Genomic DNA, 20774 nt, shown 5'->3' with positions numbered 1-20774 from the left:
ACCAATGTACCCCTAGACCCTGTACAGTGTGTGTGTCAGTGTGCCCCTAGACCTTGTACAGTATGTGTGTATGTCAGTGTGCCCCTAGACCCTGTACAGTGTGTGTGGCAGTGTGCCCCTATACCTTGTACAGTGGGCCCCTAAACCCTGAACAGTATGTGTGTATGTCAGTGTGCTCCTAGACCCTGTACATTATGTGTATGTCAGTGTGCCCCTAGAAGACACTGTACAGTGTGGGCCCCACAGCGCCTAACCCTAACCTTGCCTACCCTTAAGGTGCGTACACACAGGGGGGGGGGGGGGGGTATATTGCTGAGCAATATATTGCTCAGTGTCTCCTTTGAAAAGGAACCTCTGCTGGGGGAGCCGCAGAGGTAATTAGCTGGTCGAAGGTTTTGCTAAAAAATTGGGCAGAATGGGGCAGAAAATGGGAGCGCGCACCCGGCAATTTATCTCCGGGGCACACTTCCATCACTGGCAATATGGTCACCTGCGACCATATTCCCAGCGATTATAGCCCCTATCGCCCCCGTGTGTACACAGCATTAGTACCTAAACTCTCCTTCCTCACCCCAACCCGCCCCAGCATACTCGCAATCAGCATCCCGGCAGTTAGGATCCTGGCACCTGTATCTTCACTGATGCCAGCTCTGATCTCCTGGCAGTAGTCAGGATGCCGGTGTTGGTACTGACGTAATTTTGTCCCCCCAAAGCAGTACTGCTTTACAAAACAGTTTTACCTTTCTTTCTGTTTAAGTTAGATATTTAGAACCTTCATTTCTGTTGGGACCCAGAAAAGGTCCGGTAGGACCCCAATTTTTATAAGTGAGGGGTCCCAGGGACCCATGTTTTTTGAGGGTTTTCGTGAACACTGGACTGTTGCTCAGACATGATGTAAAAGTAACATTCACAGCACACACTGTACAGGCATTTTATACAGAGCCAATGTACTACAGTCACTTATCTGTCTGAAGCTTTCACAGTGGGGAAACTGATGCCCAGGAAATCCAATCATTATGCCAAGATCTGTCAGCCAGCTCAGCTGCAAGCGTTCCGAATGGCGCCAAAACAGAGTGAGGGAAGAGACCAAGTCCCTGCTGCTGCGGGATCCGTGGCTTTTGGCACCAACCACCCCCAGACAGCCACTCCCACTGCAGGATCTCCAAGTTCCAGTGTCTCCCCCTCTGCTGGGGACCACTTGGAACATGCCTGTAACACACTGCTGTCCTCATATAGGAGCTCAGTGTGTAAGCTCCGCAGAAAATGGCCACCGCCATCACGGAACGCCTGTCCCCCACCTAGCGTGAAGCCGGTTTCAGAGCGCTCCGGAGCCCAGGCAGCTTCTTAATAGAAGCTGTAAGCGCTGCACAGGGAGACCAGACAGCGTCTCCCCCGTGCACAGTGAGCTGACAGGACACGCTTCTGTCAGCTCCTGCTGCACTGTCAGTGTGAGGATTCAGTGAGAATCCTCACACTGTGCCTACCTAGCTAGTGTAAGTTAAATAAACTCCTAACCTAACCAACTCTAATCCTTCGGCTGCTCCGGCAGCCCTTTAGAATAGCACCCACTCCAGTGGGCACCTAACACAAACTTAGAAGTCTGGGATGCAGAAGGGAGGAGCCTACACTCCAAAAGCTTTAGGATAGGTGCCTGGCTCCTACATCCCATTGTTGAGCTGTGTCACCAGGACCATTGAAAGAGAAATCAGTTTTACAAAAGGTTTTATTTAAATTTAAACAAATGTGAGTGACTGGCATTTTTTAGCAAATATTATCCACATCCCACAGATGGACACTGGTCTAGTTAAATGAACTCCTTTCACTTAGAAAATTGCCCTACATCAGTGTGTGTAGGGGCCATATAGCAACATGTGGGGCTGTGGAGCAATATACAGCCCCACATGTTGCTATGGGCGGAATATGTATATCCAGCCTGCTGGATAAAGCTGGCCATACATCTACAGATAGATGGTCACATTGGGCTGGTTGGAACAAAATCCTGTTAATTGATGAGCGCAAATGACAGTTGACCATTTGCTTCGAAATGCTGGAAAACTGCCATTGAGCAGTCACCAGGTTTTGTGACAACCAGCCCAAACTGACAATCAATTTGTACATGTATGGCCAGCTTTAGTCTAGTAAAATCACTCAGAAGATACTGCACATGCTTTGAATTTAGTGAAACACACCACCTTTAAATAAATTCAATTAAGTTACATTAAAAAAAACGGATCTTTAATTAGAAGACAGACATTTTATTTGAATAAATACACTGTGCAAGTTAGTCAAAGTAATGAAAAAAATAAAAGACTGCATTCAGCAGGACTTTAATGTAGACAGCTATCAGTGTTTAAACAAATACTTCAAAACCAAACTACTACCGTATATACTCGAGTATAAGTCGACCCAAATATAAGCCGAGGCACCTAATTTTACAACAAAAAACCTGGGAAAACATATTGACTCAAGTGGGACCCTCACTCGAGTATAAGCCGAGGGGGGCTTTCAGAATTTAATAAAAAAAAAAAAAAAGTAGGCTTATACTCGAGTATATATGGCAGATAAGGTAGCCATGTATCTACAGAACGATTGTCAGATTGGGCTGGTTAGAACAAAAACCTGGTAATATCTGAATGAGTTTTTCAAAGCAAACGGTCACCTGTTATTTGCTCTCATCCATAACTAGGATATTGTTCCAGCCAGACCAATCTGACAATCAATTTGTACATGTATGGGCAGCTTAAACCTACAACACTGGTTATACTAGTGATCACTTAGCATATGCATGCATATATACATATATTCTATAAAAACACTCTAAATGAGCCCATACTTGCTCAGTTTTGCGGCGGCTCTGTTTTTTACTAGGTTATGCGCACTCCTGCGCATCACATAGTACGGTACAAAAAGTATGTGCTGCACATGCGATGTGTAGCTAGTACAAAAAAGTACTGCATGCACAAGACATGCGATCCAATGTGTACTATTTAAGTCATGAACAGATCCGTTAAACGGACCGTGTATGGGCACCTTTAGCGATGAAATCTGAAATAGTTTGTTGTAGTGCTAATTAGGGAGCACATGCCAGCAATTCAAGGAGGCACCATTCAGGCTTGAATGCTGTGAGTGGGCCCAATGACACCTGTGATGGCAAACAGAAGTGTGGGAACATTCATGGTGAATGAAGACAAGTTTAGCAGCTTTAAGAGACTAAACCAAATGCTTTTATCATGACAAGAGTAATAACCAATAGGCGTTAACAATTAAATCACCCCAAGAGTGTGTGCGTTTATTATTTTTTTGCATTAGTATCTATAAATATGCAGACATCTATGGTGCTCTGGGGGCCATGGCAGAATTAGGTTCTTGTCCATATCATAACAGTCACGTAAGTTTAAGAGCACCGTTTGATGGTCATTGTAAGGGGGGGGGGGGGTTATGCAGATGTAGTGAAGCCAGACGTAGTCCTACACAACAGGAATATGGATGTCACTTCCCATGGAATAAGGATAAGTATTCCCGCACATGCAGTTGGTGAATATTTTTGCAGGCAGGTTCTCCAAGTCGGGCTGTGCTGCAGAAAAGTCGTCCATGATAGATCCATGTACTTGCAGCATCTAGGTCACACTGGAATCCACATCACTGTACCTTATCTAGGGGAATGGAGAAGATGTTAGATCCTATTGCAGCAATGAATAGCTACAGAGTGAAACAAAGTGGATCAAGCTGAGGTCAGTTGAATTTTCGCTTCAAGGATTTTTTTCATTATGCCACCCATAGAGAGCAAACTGCTAAGGGGACACTGTAATTCGGCCTTTTCTGTCATCATTCCTCAGCCATTCTAAGGCTAAACCCACAAATACTAGTCAGGGACTCCATTTTGTTATGTGGGGGCTGAAAGTAAATGCTCTTACCGGCAGACTGCTTCACAACCGGTCAATGGTGTTTAGACACGTGTCCAGCATCACCTGATAAAAAAAAAACGTTATGGTGAAAAGTGTTAAAAAACATGGCTATGCTTCTCGAGATGTATGCGGTCATTAGGGTGTAGGTCAATAGGCAGTAGGTAGACATGGGAAAAACAAAACCCTCCTGTTGACCTACTGCCTGTCGAATACTATTGATTGACCTAATAACTGTTAAGTCAACTATCCATACCCTTAAGAGAAAGGGTCAGTCTATCACCGATCACTATATATAGACACACAGGAGTCCAGAGGTTCACAACAGTCCTCAGTAAAAACTGACCACCCAGGTTTTAAGTAGAACCAAAATTCCTGTTCAATTCAATCTGTGCTCAGCCATGAAACCTGCACTGTAGGTGCCTTGATGAGTTTGGGAACCAATGCAGTAGGCAGAACTACAAGTCTCACAATGGCAGGGTGATGGTAGAGCTGCACACATGGAGACCTTCATATTTTATACTGCGACTATAAATACAAGTGAGCTACTAGTTGTATATTTATAAGGACTACATAAAGTTGGCAGTCATGGAGGCTGGGTGAGGAACTAGTACATCACATCGGAGAACAAGCCTGGAGACTGCAAAGGTCAGTTATGTTTTCGCTTCAAGGGGATTTGTCATTGAACCTCCCTGAGAGTAAACTGCTTAGGGAGACACTGCAATTCGGCCTTTTCTGTCATCATTCCAGAGCAGGCTCCAGGTTCTTCACAATTTAAAGCCTGAGTAAACCTAGTGCTATGATAGCATGGCGTTTTATAGTTCAAACAATTCATTAACAAGGGATTGTAATATAAGAGTTCACTTACAGTACATTTAGTGTTCCACAAGGAGTAGAGGCCCAATGTCTCTATGGTTGTCACGGTGTTGCCATTTTAAAGACGTGCAGACATCTCAGGGTGGGTGATTACAATAGGGACTGTAACAAACAATTAAAAAAAGTCACAAGTGATAGGAGGAAAATCAAAATACCAAAGTACATCTGAAATCTGGTGTTCTCTTATCAAGATTAGAAATTTTAGGTGAATACTTAATTACATACATATAATTTCTGTGCAATTTTATAGCCAGAATATACCTTTAACTCATTAAGATAATTTTACTCAAGACTACGCTAGATGTATTGAAGTAGAGTATTTTCATGAACAGTAAGTGTTCACTCTAGGCTGTTTTAAAAGGGCCCTGCCTGTTTTTTTTAAAGGGCACAAGGCACCCTGCCCAATTAGTGGCACCCGGCTAAACAGCAAGCCAGGTCCGTGGGTCCCAATCAGTGTGGTTGCCATGCACACAGAAACTAGTCACACTAACCCCCCCCCAACAATGATGTCGGCTTCCCAGGCCTGCAAAGCTCAGAGTGCCCTCTATCCCCTCTACACTCCGTGATCCTCAAGGGATCACTAAACTGTTATGCATCAATGCTCAGATTGATTATAAAAACTCACATTACCAAATACAGAAATTTAGCATTAAAATATTGTATTGCATGAGCTTATGTGGTAGGGAATAGATTGTAATCACCACTGGGGCAGGGAGGGACTGATGTGTATGCTCATATAGTCTCTGTAGAATGTATGCGTTATATACAGAACAAAAGTATAAATCATCTCTTATCTGCACTGGAGTGGCCTGCCGCATCTCAGGATACAAAAAGACAGCACCTCCTTCACTAGAAGTTAATTATTCAGATATCCCCACAATACTATAATAATGCTGCAGGCAGTCACAGAGCTATGCACCTTAGTTTGTACTATTGTTACAAGCACATGGATCTGGGGGGGTAATATGGAGGAGCCATATCCGCTTCTCAAATACACACAAATAAAAAAACCACCAGGAGCGGGGCAGACAAAGCATTGCTTTAGTTTATAAAAGCCAAACTCCTAACAGGCCAGGGCTGTTGGTATGGTAATGACCTTGTTGGACTGGTATTTGGGTATTGACTTGTGCTTACACACTACACTAGAAAGAACTGCGATTGTAAGGAGTGTGCATAAATTAGGCTTGAATTCTTTGTCCGTCCTGGACATAAGGTTTCAGGCAAGCGGACATCTTCAAAGATTTCTCTTAAAATCACATGTGCGTTACTGTGGATCTTTAGCTAAATATTCTGATCTTTTAAATATGTAAAATCAGAAGATTTAGCAAAAAATCCCACCGGAGTGCGCAAACTATCGATTTCGGCAGATTATCTGTAAAAAAAAAAAAAACAGCGAAGAAATTTGTTCTAGTGTGTGGGCACCTGCAGTCTGGTACAATTAAAGTGATGTATAAGAATATACTGTAGATGTGGCCATACACTAGTTCATGTTGGGCCTTTTCTAAACGAAGCACTGATCAATAAAATCATGTGACACGTCTCACATAGTATGGTTGAGACTAGTTCCCCTTCACCGTAAGGACCTGGGGAGGAGATGGGGCAGGGAGAGGAGGAGCAAGTTCAGAAGAAGGGACCCAAATGGACCCTCGCATAGCTCGCTTCGCTCGCAATGCTTCGGGCACGGTGGCTCGCTTCGCTCGCCACAGCTTTAATAACCTCCTCCACGCCCTAGTGGATGGTAGGGCATGAAATACCGCCTGTCGGCACATGTCGGCTCAAAAAAAAGTTGTCTTGTTCTGACCTTGCTCCTCCTCTCCCGCCCCCTCTCCCGCCCCCTCTCCCGCCCCCTCTCCTCCCCAGGTCCTTACGGCGAAGGGGAACTAGCTGCTACCCACATAGTATGTACGCACACCATATTGGAATAGGAAATTAAGCATCAGTGTACTGTAGGCCCATGGAATAATGGGGCAGATGTATTAAGCCTTAACAAGAGATAAATGCAAGAGTGATAAGGAGAGATAAACGTCCAGCCTATCACATCCTTACTGACTTTTTTTCAAACACAGCCTGTAACATGGTAGTTAACAGGTGATTGGCTGGACGTTTATCTCTTTATCACCCTCACGTTTATCTCTTGTTAAGGCTTAATACATCTGCCCCAATGTATTATGCTATAGCGTTCACGGGAATACGGCGACTAGCGTAAGGGCTGTTTCACACAGTACGGTTCCTGCCGCACGGTGAAATCCCGTACGGTCAGGGAGCCGCGCCGCACTCAGAATTTTATAATGGCAGGGATGGCCACAGCCCGGCAGCCGTCCCTTCCAGTGGGGGGATCCGGCTGCAGCCGTGCGGCCGGGCCGTGGCCGTCCCGTGTGAATGGACACAATAGTGTCCATTCACAACTGCTGAGTGCGGCACGGCTCCCTGGCCGTGCGGGATTTCACCGTGCGGCAGGAACCGTACTGTGTGAAACAGCCCTATGACCGGTTTCACACACTCCGGCTCCTGCCGGACGGTGAATTCCCGCACGGCCAGGGAGCCGTGCCGCACACATTAGTTGTGAATGGACACTATTGTGTCCATTCACAACTAATGTGTCCATTCACACGGGACGGCCACGGCCCGGCCGCACGGCTGCAGCCGGATCCCGCAACTGGAAAGGACGGCTGCCGGGCTGTGGCCATCCCCTCCATGATAAACTGCTGTGTGTGGCACGGCTCCCTGGCCGTGCGGGATTTCACCGTCCAGCAGGAGCCGGAGTGTGTGAAACCGGCCTAACTAAACACACACCTGGGCACCGCACAGACAGAAGCAGCAGGAACATACACACGCTGCCAGGCGGGGCCAGTAGCAGCACGCCCGTGGTTTTTCAGCAGCCCATGTAACGGGCACACTTACCTTCTACCCGCAGCTCCTAGTCATCACCGGGTAACAAATACTCTAACTCCTTCGCCAGAAGAAGGCGCCCCGTCCGCCGCTGTAGCCTGCCAGCACCGAGCACCCGCCATGCTACTCTCAGTCTCCTCTACGGTAGAGAGTAGTACAGTTCGCAGCCGCGCGCTGCTACTTGTACTGTAGGCTCCTCCGCCTCAGCCTGAGCCTAGCCTAGCCCATTCGCTCTTACTCATCACATGACCACAGCCTTGAAGCCTCATGGGAAATGTAGTGTATCAGAAGTCCAGAACCTTTTTTTTTTTTTTTTATCCGCACATGCTCCTGCCTGCAGTAGGAAGGGAATACTCAGTCTACTCCTCCCACTGATGATGACAGCGGGTCACGTGGGTGTGACATCGTCAGATGTTCTTTAGCCCGCATCTACCGTTCGGATTTGGTACTTCGGGCACACGTGACAGGACACACACCGCGGACCAATCGTGAGGCTGCGGGTTGAGTTTGAAGTGCAGCAGGCGGGACTCGGAGGACTGGTCGGTGTGTGTCGGGAGTCCGTGACCACCGGGAGATCTTAGGTAAGCTTCCGCCGGCGGCGAGTTCGTACTTCGCTGCACTGGCAGAGCAGGGGTCAGTGTTGTTGTGCAGGGTGGTGGGCACATGTGGCAGCAGGTACTGGGGGGGTGTTGTAGTTTCACAGAGGCTGGAATAGCAATGGGGGCAGCAGAGGCTGTCCTTGTGTTTGCTAGGAAGCATTTACTGTTGGGACTATGTAAAAACCGGACCGGACTAGACTCCGGACCGCCGGACAGGACATCACAATCTGCAGTCCGGAGCTTATAGGGTCCGGTCCGGGGGTGTCCTGTTCGGGGGGGTGTCTTGTCCGGGGGTCCCTGTGATAGCTATCATCAGGGACATGGGGAAGGGGAGATTACAGCCTCCCCCTGTGGTCCGGACCGTCCGGTTTTTGCTACATGCCCGGACCATACAGGGAGACTTTATTCTATCCCTCCTCCTCTACCTGGTGACAGGTGTCACAGGCAGAACCCCCAGACAGGACACCCCCGGGGGTTTTGTCCTGGTCCGGATTTTACCCATACCCTTTACTGTTTATGGGTAACAACCGGACCCGGACAAGACTCCGGAATCATTTAATTCTGGAGCTTGTAGTGTCCGGTCCGGGGAGCTGCATGTGACAGTTGTCACCAGGGAGAGAATAAAGCCTCCCTGTATGACCCGTGCATGTAGAAAAAAACCAGAATGGTCCGGACCACACGGAGAGGCTGTAATCTCCTCTCCTTACCAATGTTGCTGGTGAAAGCGGTACTTGTGTAATATCTGGGCGCCCGATTTTTTTCATTGCATCGCATGCAATATAGTGGCATACAATTCATGCAATGCAATTTTTCATTGTAAAGACCCAATTTTTAATTGTATAGTCACCCATGGGTGATTTCATACCCCCACTATCCAACTACGCATGGAGTTGATTTTATATAGTGTGGCGAGCGGACACAGAATACATGTAAAGTAATCCGCGTCCCCTCGCGTGGCGAGCCACGCTTCGGGCTCGGTGGCTCTCTGCGCTCGCCACACTATATAAAATTGACTCCATGCGTAGTTGGATAGTGGGGGTATGAAATCACCCATGGGTGATTATACAATCATACCTCCCAACTTTTGATTTGATGGAGGCGGGATGAAAATTTCGGGGGCATGGCCTAATTCCAGGGGCGTGGCCTATACTCGCGGCTCTCCCGTGAGGCCACACTCCCCATTTTGCCGCTATGGGGGCATGACCCAGAGGGCGGTATTCAATGTGGATTTTGGCGATGTAACGCGGCGACCAGTGGCGAATGTGCAGCGAATCCTAAACAGGATTCGCTGCACATTCGCCACTGGTCGCCGCGTTACGGAGCCTCGCCGGCTCCGGTATTCAACGAGTCAGGGGCTTGCTGCCCCTGACCGGCGAATTTGAGCTCCTGCGGCGAACGCTCTGTGAGCCTCTAGCCATGCCCCCAGCCCCCTGGCTGCGGGAATAGACGCTGTGTGCATGCGCACAGCGTTCATTCCCCGCTGCTTATCAGCCGACAGGGGGGACTCCCAACAGCCCCCCCTCACCGCGGGACACTGCTGGCCGCGGGAGGGTTGGGAGGTATGTACAATTAAAAATCTGGTCTTTACAATGAAAAATCGCATGCCTTAAGTAGTGGCATGCAATGATAAAATCGGGCGCCCAGATAATACACTAGTACCGTGAAAGCTATTACAGGCAAAACCCCGCACCGCTGGACCGGACATCAACCTCTGCATTCTGGATCTTGTAGTGTCCAGTTTAGTGATCCGGGGTGTTGTCTGGGTCAGGTTTTTAATTAGTCCTGCATTTACTATGTGGTTCAGGGTGTACAGCCAGGTTAAAAATAAAAAATGTGTGTATATCTATCTAGCTATCAAAATAAGCAGCGGCACTCCACGGGCTAAATTGATTAGTAACCATCCAATGTTTCGGGGTATGAACCCCTTTTAAAAAAAAAAAGGGGGGGGTTCATATCCCGAAACGTTGGTTTTATTCATACACGGTTTATCAAATTCTAACCTAAGTGGTTTCTAAACATTTTTTTTTTATTAAGTATACACACTAGCATGATGTCGGCAAGACTAATCTCTACACCTGCAGTGTGTACCTGTGATTGCACAATCCTGTGGGTCACTAGTGATGTCTTAAGGTCAGCACAGCTGTAGGGGCGATGGAAGTCACTCCGTCCTTCTGATGTGTAGGGCCAATCTCTGCTGGTCTGTGCCAAAGTGAATTCAGCCTGAACATGTTTAGCCGTCGCACAAGTGTGTACCCAGGTTTTGGTCTAGTTATGTGGTGAGGGCATACCCGCAAGTGCCACACTGTCCTAAGGTCTGCTCATCTCCAACTTGCATGCAGAGTTGGATCCAGGATGCATACTGCTCCCACACTAGTGGGAGTCTGGGAGATGAGACAGACCTGTACAGGGGTCCTATTTGCACTGGGAAGTTCTAAGTATTTACAGGGACTGGGAGAGGACACAATGGGGGCTAACTAGAGAGCTGGCTGAGGTGATACATTAATTTTATGTTAAATATATGACATTACTATGCTAATCACTTCTTGCTCCTCCAGCAGATACTCCGTAAGCCATGGCTGAGGCTGCAGATGAATGGGAACTGAGCAAAGAAAATGTACAACCTCTTCGGCAAGGAAGGGCCATGTCTACTCTTCAGGAAGTCCTCTCCCAGCAAGAAAGCACCAGTCATAATCCTGTGCAGCAAAAGAAGCAGTGAGTGTGACTCAGAACATGAACTCCTCTATCAGGGCTAGTCAGGCTCTTCTCATTTTAGTGTATTTGAGCACAGGGGTTGCTTAAGCCTGAACGCATGAGCATGATGACACTGCTGGCATTTGGAGGATGGCTGTCTGAATGGTGCCATTGCGTAGTGGTGGCATTATGACTGTAGCCATTGCATACAAGCCTTTCCATGGTTTAGCCAACATTGGTTTGTTAGTGTTAATGTGCAGTGGGCATCTGGAGTTTGTGCATACAAAAGCGTTCTGAAGAGCGCTCCTTTTCTCCTTCCTGGTGGCAGCCATTGGAAATAAGAATGTGGCGATGCCATTTTTTGCAGTCAAGGCATGGAATGGAGAAAGCCTTGTCATTGGATTGGAAACATCAGTGCTTGCCCACCACCAGTTCCAGAATGAAAAATGCTCAATCCTGGGATTGGCATTCCTAATATAAAAAAAAGAAAAACCACGCCCCGGCCGCCCCACACATTTACTTACATGGGCAGGTGGCTGGAAGCAGGGGTGCCGGTGCGGCTGCAGCAATGTGGTCGGGAATGGGGATGAGATGGCGCGTCCAGTGCAATGTGACCTCTGATTTGTCATACTGCGCAGTGCCACATGCCGGGGACGAAAGAGCCGGGTATGCGCAGTCTAATCCTTGGTTTGAGTTCCTGGAAATTTTGGTGCCAAATACTGCTGATCCTGGGATTGGCCACCCTAGTTCCAGTGGTCATCCCTGCTGGCAGCAGATATGTTATACACTTGTAGAAAGTTGACATTAAAATGCATTGTTTGTTCATGTTCCTGATGTATTCTGTAGTGCCACACAAGTGTCCCCATACATCTATAACCTTTGTATATGTTGTGGTAAACCCGGCACTATTCTCATGTCTTGCACCTCTTCTGGTGTCCTAAGGTGTGTGCACACTGGGATTTTTTTAAATTATTATTATTATTTTTTTATAGAAATGATATTGCTCATTTTGGGTATTAACATTATTGTTAAAAATATTGCCCATGGTGTTTGCTATAAATTATGTATGAAAAAAGTATGCTTTACTATTTATTTATTTTTCTGTCCCCAGGTCCTTTGAGTTAGAGCTACGGTTTTACACTGGTGACGATCCCTTGGATGTTTGGGACAGGTATGGGGCCTGTATCTAGAAATTAAATCTTTAAAGTCTTAGAGATAGTAGTAGATATTTTGCACTAATACACTATGCACTTAGGTGAATATAATAAAACAATGGTACTTATTTCCTAGCACGGCGCCCGTCTCATTGATTATATGCCTTAAGTGTAAGGTACTTAAGGCATACAATCAACGCGATGGACCCGGTTTTCTGTCAATCACCTGCTAATTTGCCGGTGAAAGAGAAAATTGCGTTGATCGCGGCCCATTATAATGGGCCGTGATCCGACCGACGTGATCAACGTGATTTTCCCATAGAGAATAATGTTAAATTTATTTTTCAAGTCAAAATCGGGTTGATCGCGTCGGTCGCGGCCCATTATAATGGGCCACGATGCGATCAACGCGATTTTACATAGGGGACAATGGGAAATGGGCCAATATGGCCAATTTCTCATTGAGTATGGTTAATGCCCCCCATTGTTAACACCACCCCACTATTGACGTCAACCCGAAGCGTGGCGAGCGGCGGCGGTACGCGTCCTCCGACCTTTTCATACCCCCACTATCCACGTCGGCGTGGAGTTGATTTTATAAAGTGTGGCGAGCCACCGAGCCCGAAGCGTAGCGAGCGCATGCGTATACCTGTGAAGTTATGCACGGGGCTCGCTGCGCTCGCCACACTTTATAAAATCGGGGGGGGGGGCATTTAAAACATGAGGGGGGTTTTCTATTAAAATGGGGGGTTTTGGGGCTTTTTACATTGAAATCAATGTAAAATCGGGTCTCGGGGACCATTTTACATTGATTCCAATGTAAAAATCGGGTCCATCGCATGCGATTTGGATGGCATGCGATGCGATTTTTCCGACCCGATCAATACAATCAAAATCGCGGGCGCTGTGCTAGGAAATAAGTATTAAAACCATTCATAACTTTTGGATATCTCCAGCAGTACAGGTGTAATAGCAAATATCTGAAATAAGAGATGTGAGGCACCCCTTACCCAATAACGACTATTTATAGTGGGGGTGAGACACAAAAAAACATCATAGTGTAGTATTATGATACAAGAAAATTGTTTAATTTGTATATAAAACTCACAATAGATAGACGTTTAAGATCGCATGATCGAAAATCCCAATGGCAACAACTGCAAACAAGATGGTATTTTTGGGTCCGGTCCTCTAAGATGTCATCAGAGTGGAGAAGGATGCACACAACCGGTATCGGGATCCTTCTCTTTGAAACCAGGAACCCAGAGCAGTCGGCAGGGAAATGTGAATCCAGTGTAACCACACTTTACGCGTTTTGGACGCTAAGGTCCTATCAGAAGTCTGGTGCATACATGTCAAGGGTCCTCTTTTATCCCCTCATAAACAAGCAATCAATTGAACCACATGGTGGGCCGGAAATGGGCTGCGGTCCGTGACCGGAAGTGCGTCATCAGCACTTTCGCCAGAAGTTACCAACCGGAAGTCCCGTTTGCCCCACTTCCGCCGGAAGTGCCTGCAAAATTACCGGTGGCCATTTTGCTGCGAATTGGAGCAAGAAGTCCAATTACCAGTTTCTAAGATGGTTTCTGGAAATGTCCATTTGCGGCCATTTAGCTGCTATTTTAGTCCATAAAGTCCATGTATGGGTAAATATATAAAAGGGGAAGAGCCATAAAATAGAGTTGGAATGTGTGGTAAGTGACTCCTGTGTTCTGTCTGGCTGTGAACAGGTTTGGATTATTAGATAGTGCCTAGATCAGGGATGGGGAACCTTTGGCCACAAGCTGTTGTTGATCGGATCTCTGGCATTGATAGCAAAACCAGCAAATCAGGGAAAAACTGTTGATGGCCTTCTGTACAATCTTCCAGCATGTTTAGTAGTTACCCCCTCAAAATGTGAACATTAATAGTCTGATCAATCTAGAACATTTTTTTTGGTAGCAGTAGTAAACTGGATTTAAAATAAATAAATGTCCTATTTTAAGACAAACGTGAAAAAATCCTGACTGCAAATGACCACGATCTGTTTGACAACATTGGCTGAACACAATATTTAGGCCTTTTTTTATTTCTTTTTTGTCCATGTGTCTGTATGAGCAAATATAAGGGTAGTGGAGTATAGCATAGTGCTGAAGTGGATTGACTTGCACATATTTAAACTTAAAGTCAGACTTCATGAAGTGGATACTAGATCTTTGTTTTCCTGTATCAGGTATATAAAATGGGCGGAGCAGGCTTTCCCGCAAGGCGGTAAGGAGAGCAATCTGTCCCCGCTGCTGGAGAGGGCTGTCCAGATCTTTCACCAGGAGCAGCGATATTATGGAGATTTGCGTTACCTTAACATCTGTCTGAAATTTGTAAGTATGAAATACAGGAAAATGTACTTGTTTTCTCTTCCCATATTTCATATAAATATAACACTTTTCTATACAAAGTGAACAATTTCCAAAACAAAAAAAAAGTATTTGACAGAATGCAGGGACTGTACTGGATCTTTTATAAACTGAAAAGTAATGAGGCCTATGTCTAAGCAATATGACTAGACTGTATACTGCAAACATTCGCTTAAGAAAATGCGACTGAAGTACTTTTGTGAACGAGTTCTCATGTATTTACATTTCTCACCCTTTGGGGGTTTATTCTGGTTGATTCACAAGGCTTTGAATTCGCAACCTTGCAAGTCTAAAAAACCCTGCCTTGCAACTGGTGGCCTGGCCACTTACGTCCTTTTATTTTTATTTTTTTCAACCTTAATTACTATGTCACTATATATACTATGTGGTATAGAAGTAAGTATTACAGTGTCATTAACACCGTATTTTTACATTTATAATGAATACAAAAAAAAAATTCTTGCTGCTCTTCCGCCAGGCAAACTTCTGCACCGAGCCCATAGATTTGTATGGCTACTTGCACAGCCAAGGGATTGGTATCCTACACGCTCAGCTCTACATCACCTGGGCAGAAGAGTTTGAAGCCCGGGGCAATTTCAAGAAGGCAGATTCCATTTTTAAGGAGGGAATAAATTGCAAAGCTGAACCGATGGAGAAACTGGAGGCCCATCACAAGTAAGAAGTCTAAAAACCGCTTTTGTTCCCTTTGTAGGTTGCCAATGCTGTCTGTCGTTCTGGACCATTTTAAATGTTCCTTACCTAAAGGGAATATTGGTTATATTTTTACTTTTTAAAAGTTGTTTTTGTACTACACTATAATTGGAAGTGTAGTGTATTAGCTATTCTTTCCAATAACCTTCTCTCTGTATATTTGCCTGAATTAATGGCTGTTCTGTATATGTGATAAATGACACCTAGCAACTCAACTATACATATTTATTTCCATAACAAGTTTATTTAAATTTTCGTGGATCTATGTTCGAGTGATTACACACATGTTCTCTTTAAACTTATGACAACGATATAAAATCATTCTTTTTAATTCTAGTTTCCCAGTTAAGCCTCACCGGGGCAGCTGGGTAACAGTCTGCTTCCCTATCATATGAGTACCAGGCTAGTGATTCCAGTTCCACTTTCCATAAAGTCTGATCTCTTAAACATTTTAAGGGAGAAAAAAAAAGCTAAATAGATTGATAAAGATATTATTATTCTTATTCATTTTCTCTTTAGTGAATTGGTTTTATATGATAGTAATTATGTGGCATAAAGTGGAGATGCATTTTTGTTCTTAAAATGGGCAAAACCATGCTGCACTGCAGGTGGGGCAGATGTAATGTGCAGAGAGTTAAGGTGCATACACACTAAAGTTTTTATTTATTTATTTTTTTGACCAATTTTGTTGAAGACAGTCTTTCAACGAAATTGGTCAAAAAAATAAATATATAAAAACTGTCTTTCAAAGACTTTTCCCTTGAACCCAGTGTCCTGGATGAAAGATCTAATTACAATTTGTAGGCTCTTTTTGCCAGATATCCAAATTGAGCTGCATGCACAGTTGACGAACAACTGGCTGGTATGTGCATCATCATTCGTCGTTCATCGCAGTCACACACAGATATTTTGACCAATTTCGTTCAGAATGGCCGAAATGAATGAAATTGGTCAAAAAAATTGTACAGTGTGTATGCACCTTTTAGATTTGGGTGGGTTGTGTTGAAACTGAAATCTAAATTGCAGTGTAAAAATAAAGCAGCCAGTATTTACCCTGCAAAGAAAGGAAAAAATAACTCTCTGCACATGTAACCTGCAGTGCAGCATGGTTTTACCAATGTTGAGAACAAATTCATCCTGCGATCAGATCAGGTCTGAATTAGGCCCATAGTGATGATGTTTGCGTACATGGTAATGAGAAGAATCCTTAACATGCACAGAAATTCCTCTTCATCCTTGCTCTGTTTATGGTGAACTACATGTAAGATCTATATGTGTTACATACGGCACCTCTCTTCAAAAAAAAAATTGGGGCACCGACACATAGAGCCCAACGTATTTAAAAATAGGCAGGCACGGGTAGCAGTTGATTTCACAATGCTGACTCCAAAATACCGGCTGTTCAACTGCCCAACAGTTGCAATCCCGACTACCAGTGGCTTTTCTACCTTATGGGGGTCCATGACCCCCATAGAGGGAAAATAGAACCTGTTGGGAGCCACTGAGCCCGCAGCGCAGTGAGCCGGCAAGGGACTGCTTTTGCATCCGGAATTCTGATGCCTGTATACTGACCACTGGTATCCCGGCTGTTAACAAATCATACTGAAAAGATTATGGGTAAAGAAGCGCATTGATGGATCTGCGGGATAAATGGGTACAAGATGTGGGTGAACTGAGCGAGGAAGACTGGTTGAGTGCAATGAAATCTATAAACAAGGCCACTAACTCCCTTCGGGTTCAATTAACGCAACTGTATATACTTCATAGATCGTACCTGTCAGTAAAAACATTAACCAAATTCCCCGGCAAATCTGCCGCAACTTGTCCCAAGTGCTGTGACCCCACCGGATCCTTCATGCATTTGATATGGGAGTGTCAGAGTGTGGCAAAGTTCTGGGAAGAAGTTAAAAACGCAATAGTAGACACAGGGGTTAGTGGGGAGATACTGTCAGTTAAGTGCTGCCTATTGGGCATAGTGGGCGATACTATATGTGGTAACGAGAAAATCTATATCAACAATCTATGTTCATTGGCGAAAGTCATAATCGGCAGAAATTGGATGGCTAAAGCTGCACCCGAGTTGAATCGCTGGGTAGCATTAGTGAATTACATCAGTAGACAGGAGCAATCACTATATGCCAACCGTAACACGTTAACTAAATTTAATTTAATATGGCACAAATGGATTAATTCCTCGTATTATTATGTTTAATTTAAGGCACATTGTCATAAGGACAGAGTCACTAAGAATCGAACGGGGGGTTAGGGAAAGGAAGGGTGGGGAACCCGGGGGTTAGGATTGGTATATCATGTAATATAATATTTAGTATAATATCAATCGGATCCCGATAGACAAACGGCGCGTGATACGCAGCCGGTCATTATACCCTTCCAAAGGTTTGTTAGTAGTATTAATACACAAGTTTAGGAGTAATGTCATATGGTATGAATACTCACTATATAGCACTATTATTTTATTTATTTATTTTTATTTTTTTAATTAGTGCACTTGCACAACAAGTTATTCAAATTATTGATATAACAGGAGCGGAGAGTGGTACAATCCTGTTTGGTTTGATGTATTTTACTTGCAGTAAAAGGCAATCGTCCAATACGCCCAAGTAGGTTAAAATATGTATAGATATCTCGTTACTAATAAACCCGGCGCTGACATTTAAATCCATGAGACAGATTCTTCGGTAATAACTTAGTCAGGAATTAATTGATAAGAAATGAGTATAAAGTTGGACTTAGCTTGCCATACCGGAGGTAGTACGTGTCTTTGACATAAGTTGGGGTGGCAAGGAACGGGCGCAATGAGTTAAAGAAGTCTATTCTGTATATGTAACACAATACAATAGAATCCAGTTTTATGTCGGTATATTATATGTTATGTTTTTCATTTGTACTTTTCGTGATAAAAGTAATAAAGATTTGAAATATAAAAAAACAAATCATACTGAACCTACAGGCACTGGTGGTACTATCAGTTTGTTGAATTTATTTTCATGTACGCTTTTAGTTATCCTTTCCAGTTGTGTATTGTAAAGCCTCTACCCCTACTACATCCTATAGATAAGAGTACATTGTCTACCCTTAAATGACACCGGGTCAGAATGAATAGTTCCTCGTCAGTATAATGTTTGCAACTTCTTTTTATAGACAGTTCCAAGCTCGGGTATCCCGTCGGGTGTTACAAGGACTCACCGAGGATGCAGACACTGAAGACTCAAACCTACCTGAACCACAGCGCAGTTCATTGGTCGATTTAAAAACAAGAGGAAAGCATAAAGCAAGAGCCCCAGTGAGCCGCATAGGAGATGCTGTAAGACGTAAGTCTAGCTGTTGGCATTGAATTGGGTGTCTACTCCGAACGAAGCACCTTCCATTTATACACAAAGCATTAGAAGTAGACCTTGCAGATTATTCTTCATTGTAATTTTATCGTTTAATACTCCTTTTCCTTTATTTAAAGTGCATGTTGATCATGTAAGAAATGATAGGACCAAGAAAATAAATTTTGTTGTAACTTTCTCTTGTTTCCCAGCTCGTAGCCAAAGCCTTAATGGCCCGCTCGCTCTGCAACAACAAGTTCCCAGCCGTTCTCAGATTCAGGTGCTTGATGAGAATGCAGGAGTTCCAGCCTTGGGAGGCACTGCGCTCGGTACACAGCCCTGGCCAGCACTACCTCCAGCACAGGCTAAGGAAAATGAGCAACGAGCAGGAATCTGGAACTCAGGGCGGGTAAGAATAGAAAGTAACTGTTGCATGAAGGATTACACTGGAGTTGGCTAGGATTTATTTGGAGGTCTGTTGTAGGGGTTTGCCTTTTAACCATTCTTAAGTCCGAATTGAAATTGGGTTTTCGGTGCCAATAATGCTAGAATGAATTTGGGCTAATAGAAATACTTTTTTCTTCTTCCCTCTCTGTTCTGGGATGCACACAGAATATGTGCTGCTACAGTTTCTCATGTGTTCTCAAGTTCAATAATATGCCAGTGGAGTTTAAGCTTTCCCCTTGTACAAGGGTGCGACTTGCGTATTTGAGCATTGCTCAAGTGTGCTGGTGTAGCCAATCGGTCCACCATTGTCACCACAACTATTGCAGCATCCACTATACTAGCAGCCGCCCGTCTGGAATAGTCTATTGCGGGGTACACACCAGGACGACCCGCTCACGATGCACATCGTGAGCGGGTCGTCAGTGTCTCGTCCGACCCGCTCACGATGACGCGGGAGGGCACGACCCGCTCACGATGTGCACCGTGAGCGGGTCCGATCCGATGGCGACCCGCACCCGGTTCTATGGTCGTCATTGAGATCCTACCTGCAGCAGGTAGGATCTCAATAACGACCGACCGACCCGCGGGACCGCGCATCGGATCGGAATCGCTCCACACCAGGTCAGAAAAGGGCCCAATCAGCACACAATCTACATCCGATTGATCGGAATTGGATCTAGATTGTGCTGATCGGGCCCTAGTCGTCCTGGTGTGTACCTAGCATATCTCTGGCTGCAGTGAACCCTTCACACTGGAAAATAATAATTAAATTAAGAATAAATTTGGGTGCCTGTGATGTGAGCTGGTCTCCAATAAGCAGCTGCTAGTGAGTAGGGGTAGTCCGTCCCTACATGGAATACCAAATAAAGAAAAACACAAAAAATTGCAGCACTAATGTTCAACTGACAAGTAAATGTGAAAATATGATATACTTTTACTTGTTGCATTTAAAATATGACACCACTAAAACAATTAATATAAGAAAAATAATACATAGTTTTAATTTCTCTTATTTTTCTTCTATTGTTTTAGTGGTGTCATTATATTTTATGTGCAATAACAAGTAAAAGTATAGCATATATATTCACATTTGCTTGTCATTGGAGCATTAGCGCTGCTATTTTTTTGTGTGTGTTTTTTTTTTTTTTTTTTTTTATTTGGCATGTTGTTTTAACTGTAGAAGACATCTCCAAATGCCAGGAAATACGCTGGATCCCCCACGGCATTCGGGAAAGCTGATGCTGGGCTGTCCCCAGCTTCCATCTGTGCAGTGAATGGATTCTGCACAGGTGTCCATTCACCTCACCAACACCTCCTGCTGTCTGAACAGCAGGGCAGACCGAAACGGAGGCTGAGTGCCAGACTGCCCGCAGGAAGCTGCGGTCGAAGGGAAATTTCATCAAGAGCACTTTTATACTTCCGAAATAGAATGGCACAAAGTAAAATCTATAGCAAATTATGATTTTTTTTCTTTATCCCGCAGCCGCCTCGCAACAGTCAGATGTCTAGTAATGAGCCTCCTGCAAGCTGTCCCAGCTTTACTCCTTATGTGGAGGAATCTGCTGAGCAACAAACAGTGTAAGTCTCTTACAAGCATTGCTTTGTAGTGGGGGTTGTGCTTATGTGATGTGCAGCATGTTATCTGTGGGATACAGTGGGATGTAGGGGGCATGATTATTGGAGCAGGCACATAGGCGGTCTCCTTACCCTCTACATACCACAGTGCAGGCTTCCTCAGTTTATTTTGTGAAGTGGGAACCCTCAAGTTGACTCTTTC

At 44.8% G+C, this 20774-nt stretch overlaps 1 protein-coding gene, 1 long non-coding RNA gene and 2 other non-coding genes across 4 annotated transcripts in view; 1 reads left to right on the top strand and 3 right to left on the bottom strand.

Moving 5' to 3' along the window:
• Positions 1-3436: 3436 nt before the first annotated feature.
• LOC146020516 (uncharacterized) lies at positions 3437-8036 on the bottom strand. Its single transcript, XR_014450803.1, has 4 exons — positions 7680-8036; positions 4771-4880; positions 3915-3968; positions 3437-3653 (listed from the first exon to the last, which is right to left on the bottom strand). It is a non-coding gene; the product is annotated as an uncharacterized LOC146020516 (long non-coding RNA).
• Positions 3726-3837, bottom strand: LOC146025497 (small nucleolar RNA SNORD89). Its single transcript, XR_014454159.1, has one exon. It is a non-coding gene; the product is annotated as a small nucleolar RNA SNORD89 (small nucleolar RNA).
• LOC146025498 (small nucleolar RNA SNORD89) lies at positions 4545-4655 on the bottom strand. Its single transcript, XR_014454160.1, has one exon. It is a non-coding gene; the product is annotated as a small nucleolar RNA SNORD89 (small nucleolar RNA).
• A 56-nt stretch (positions 8037-8092) lies between the features above and the next one.
• Positions 8093-20774, top strand: part of BUB1B (BUB1 mitotic checkpoint serine/threonine kinase B) — a 45817-nt gene continuing 33135 nt past the window's right edge. The window contains exons 1-8 of the mRNA XM_083155027.1: positions 8093-8248; positions 10825-10978; positions 12069-12128; positions 14324-14468; positions 14983-15179; positions 18378-18547; positions 18763-18959; positions 20481-20575. Of these exons, the coding sequence (XP_083011153.1) occupies positions 10839-10978; positions 12069-12128; positions 14324-14468; positions 14983-15179; positions 18378-18547; positions 18763-18959; positions 20481-20575 (1004 nt within the window). The 5' untranslated portion in view covers positions 8093-8248; positions 10825-10838. The remainder of the gene's footprint in view (positions 8249-10824; positions 10979-12068; positions 12129-14323; positions 14469-14982; positions 15180-18377; positions 18548-18762; positions 18960-20480; positions 20576-20774) is intronic.

Source organism: Crinia signifera, chromosome 7 (assembly GCF_055691185.1).
Source record: "Crinia signifera chromosome 7, ASM5569118v1, whole genome shotgun sequence".
NCBI classification, from domain to species: Eukaryota; Metazoa; Chordata; class Amphibia; order Anura; family Myobatrachidae; genus Crinia; species Crinia signifera.
Note: the sequence above shows the minus strand (reverse complement) of the source record. Positions and strands in the feature narration are given on the sequence as shown.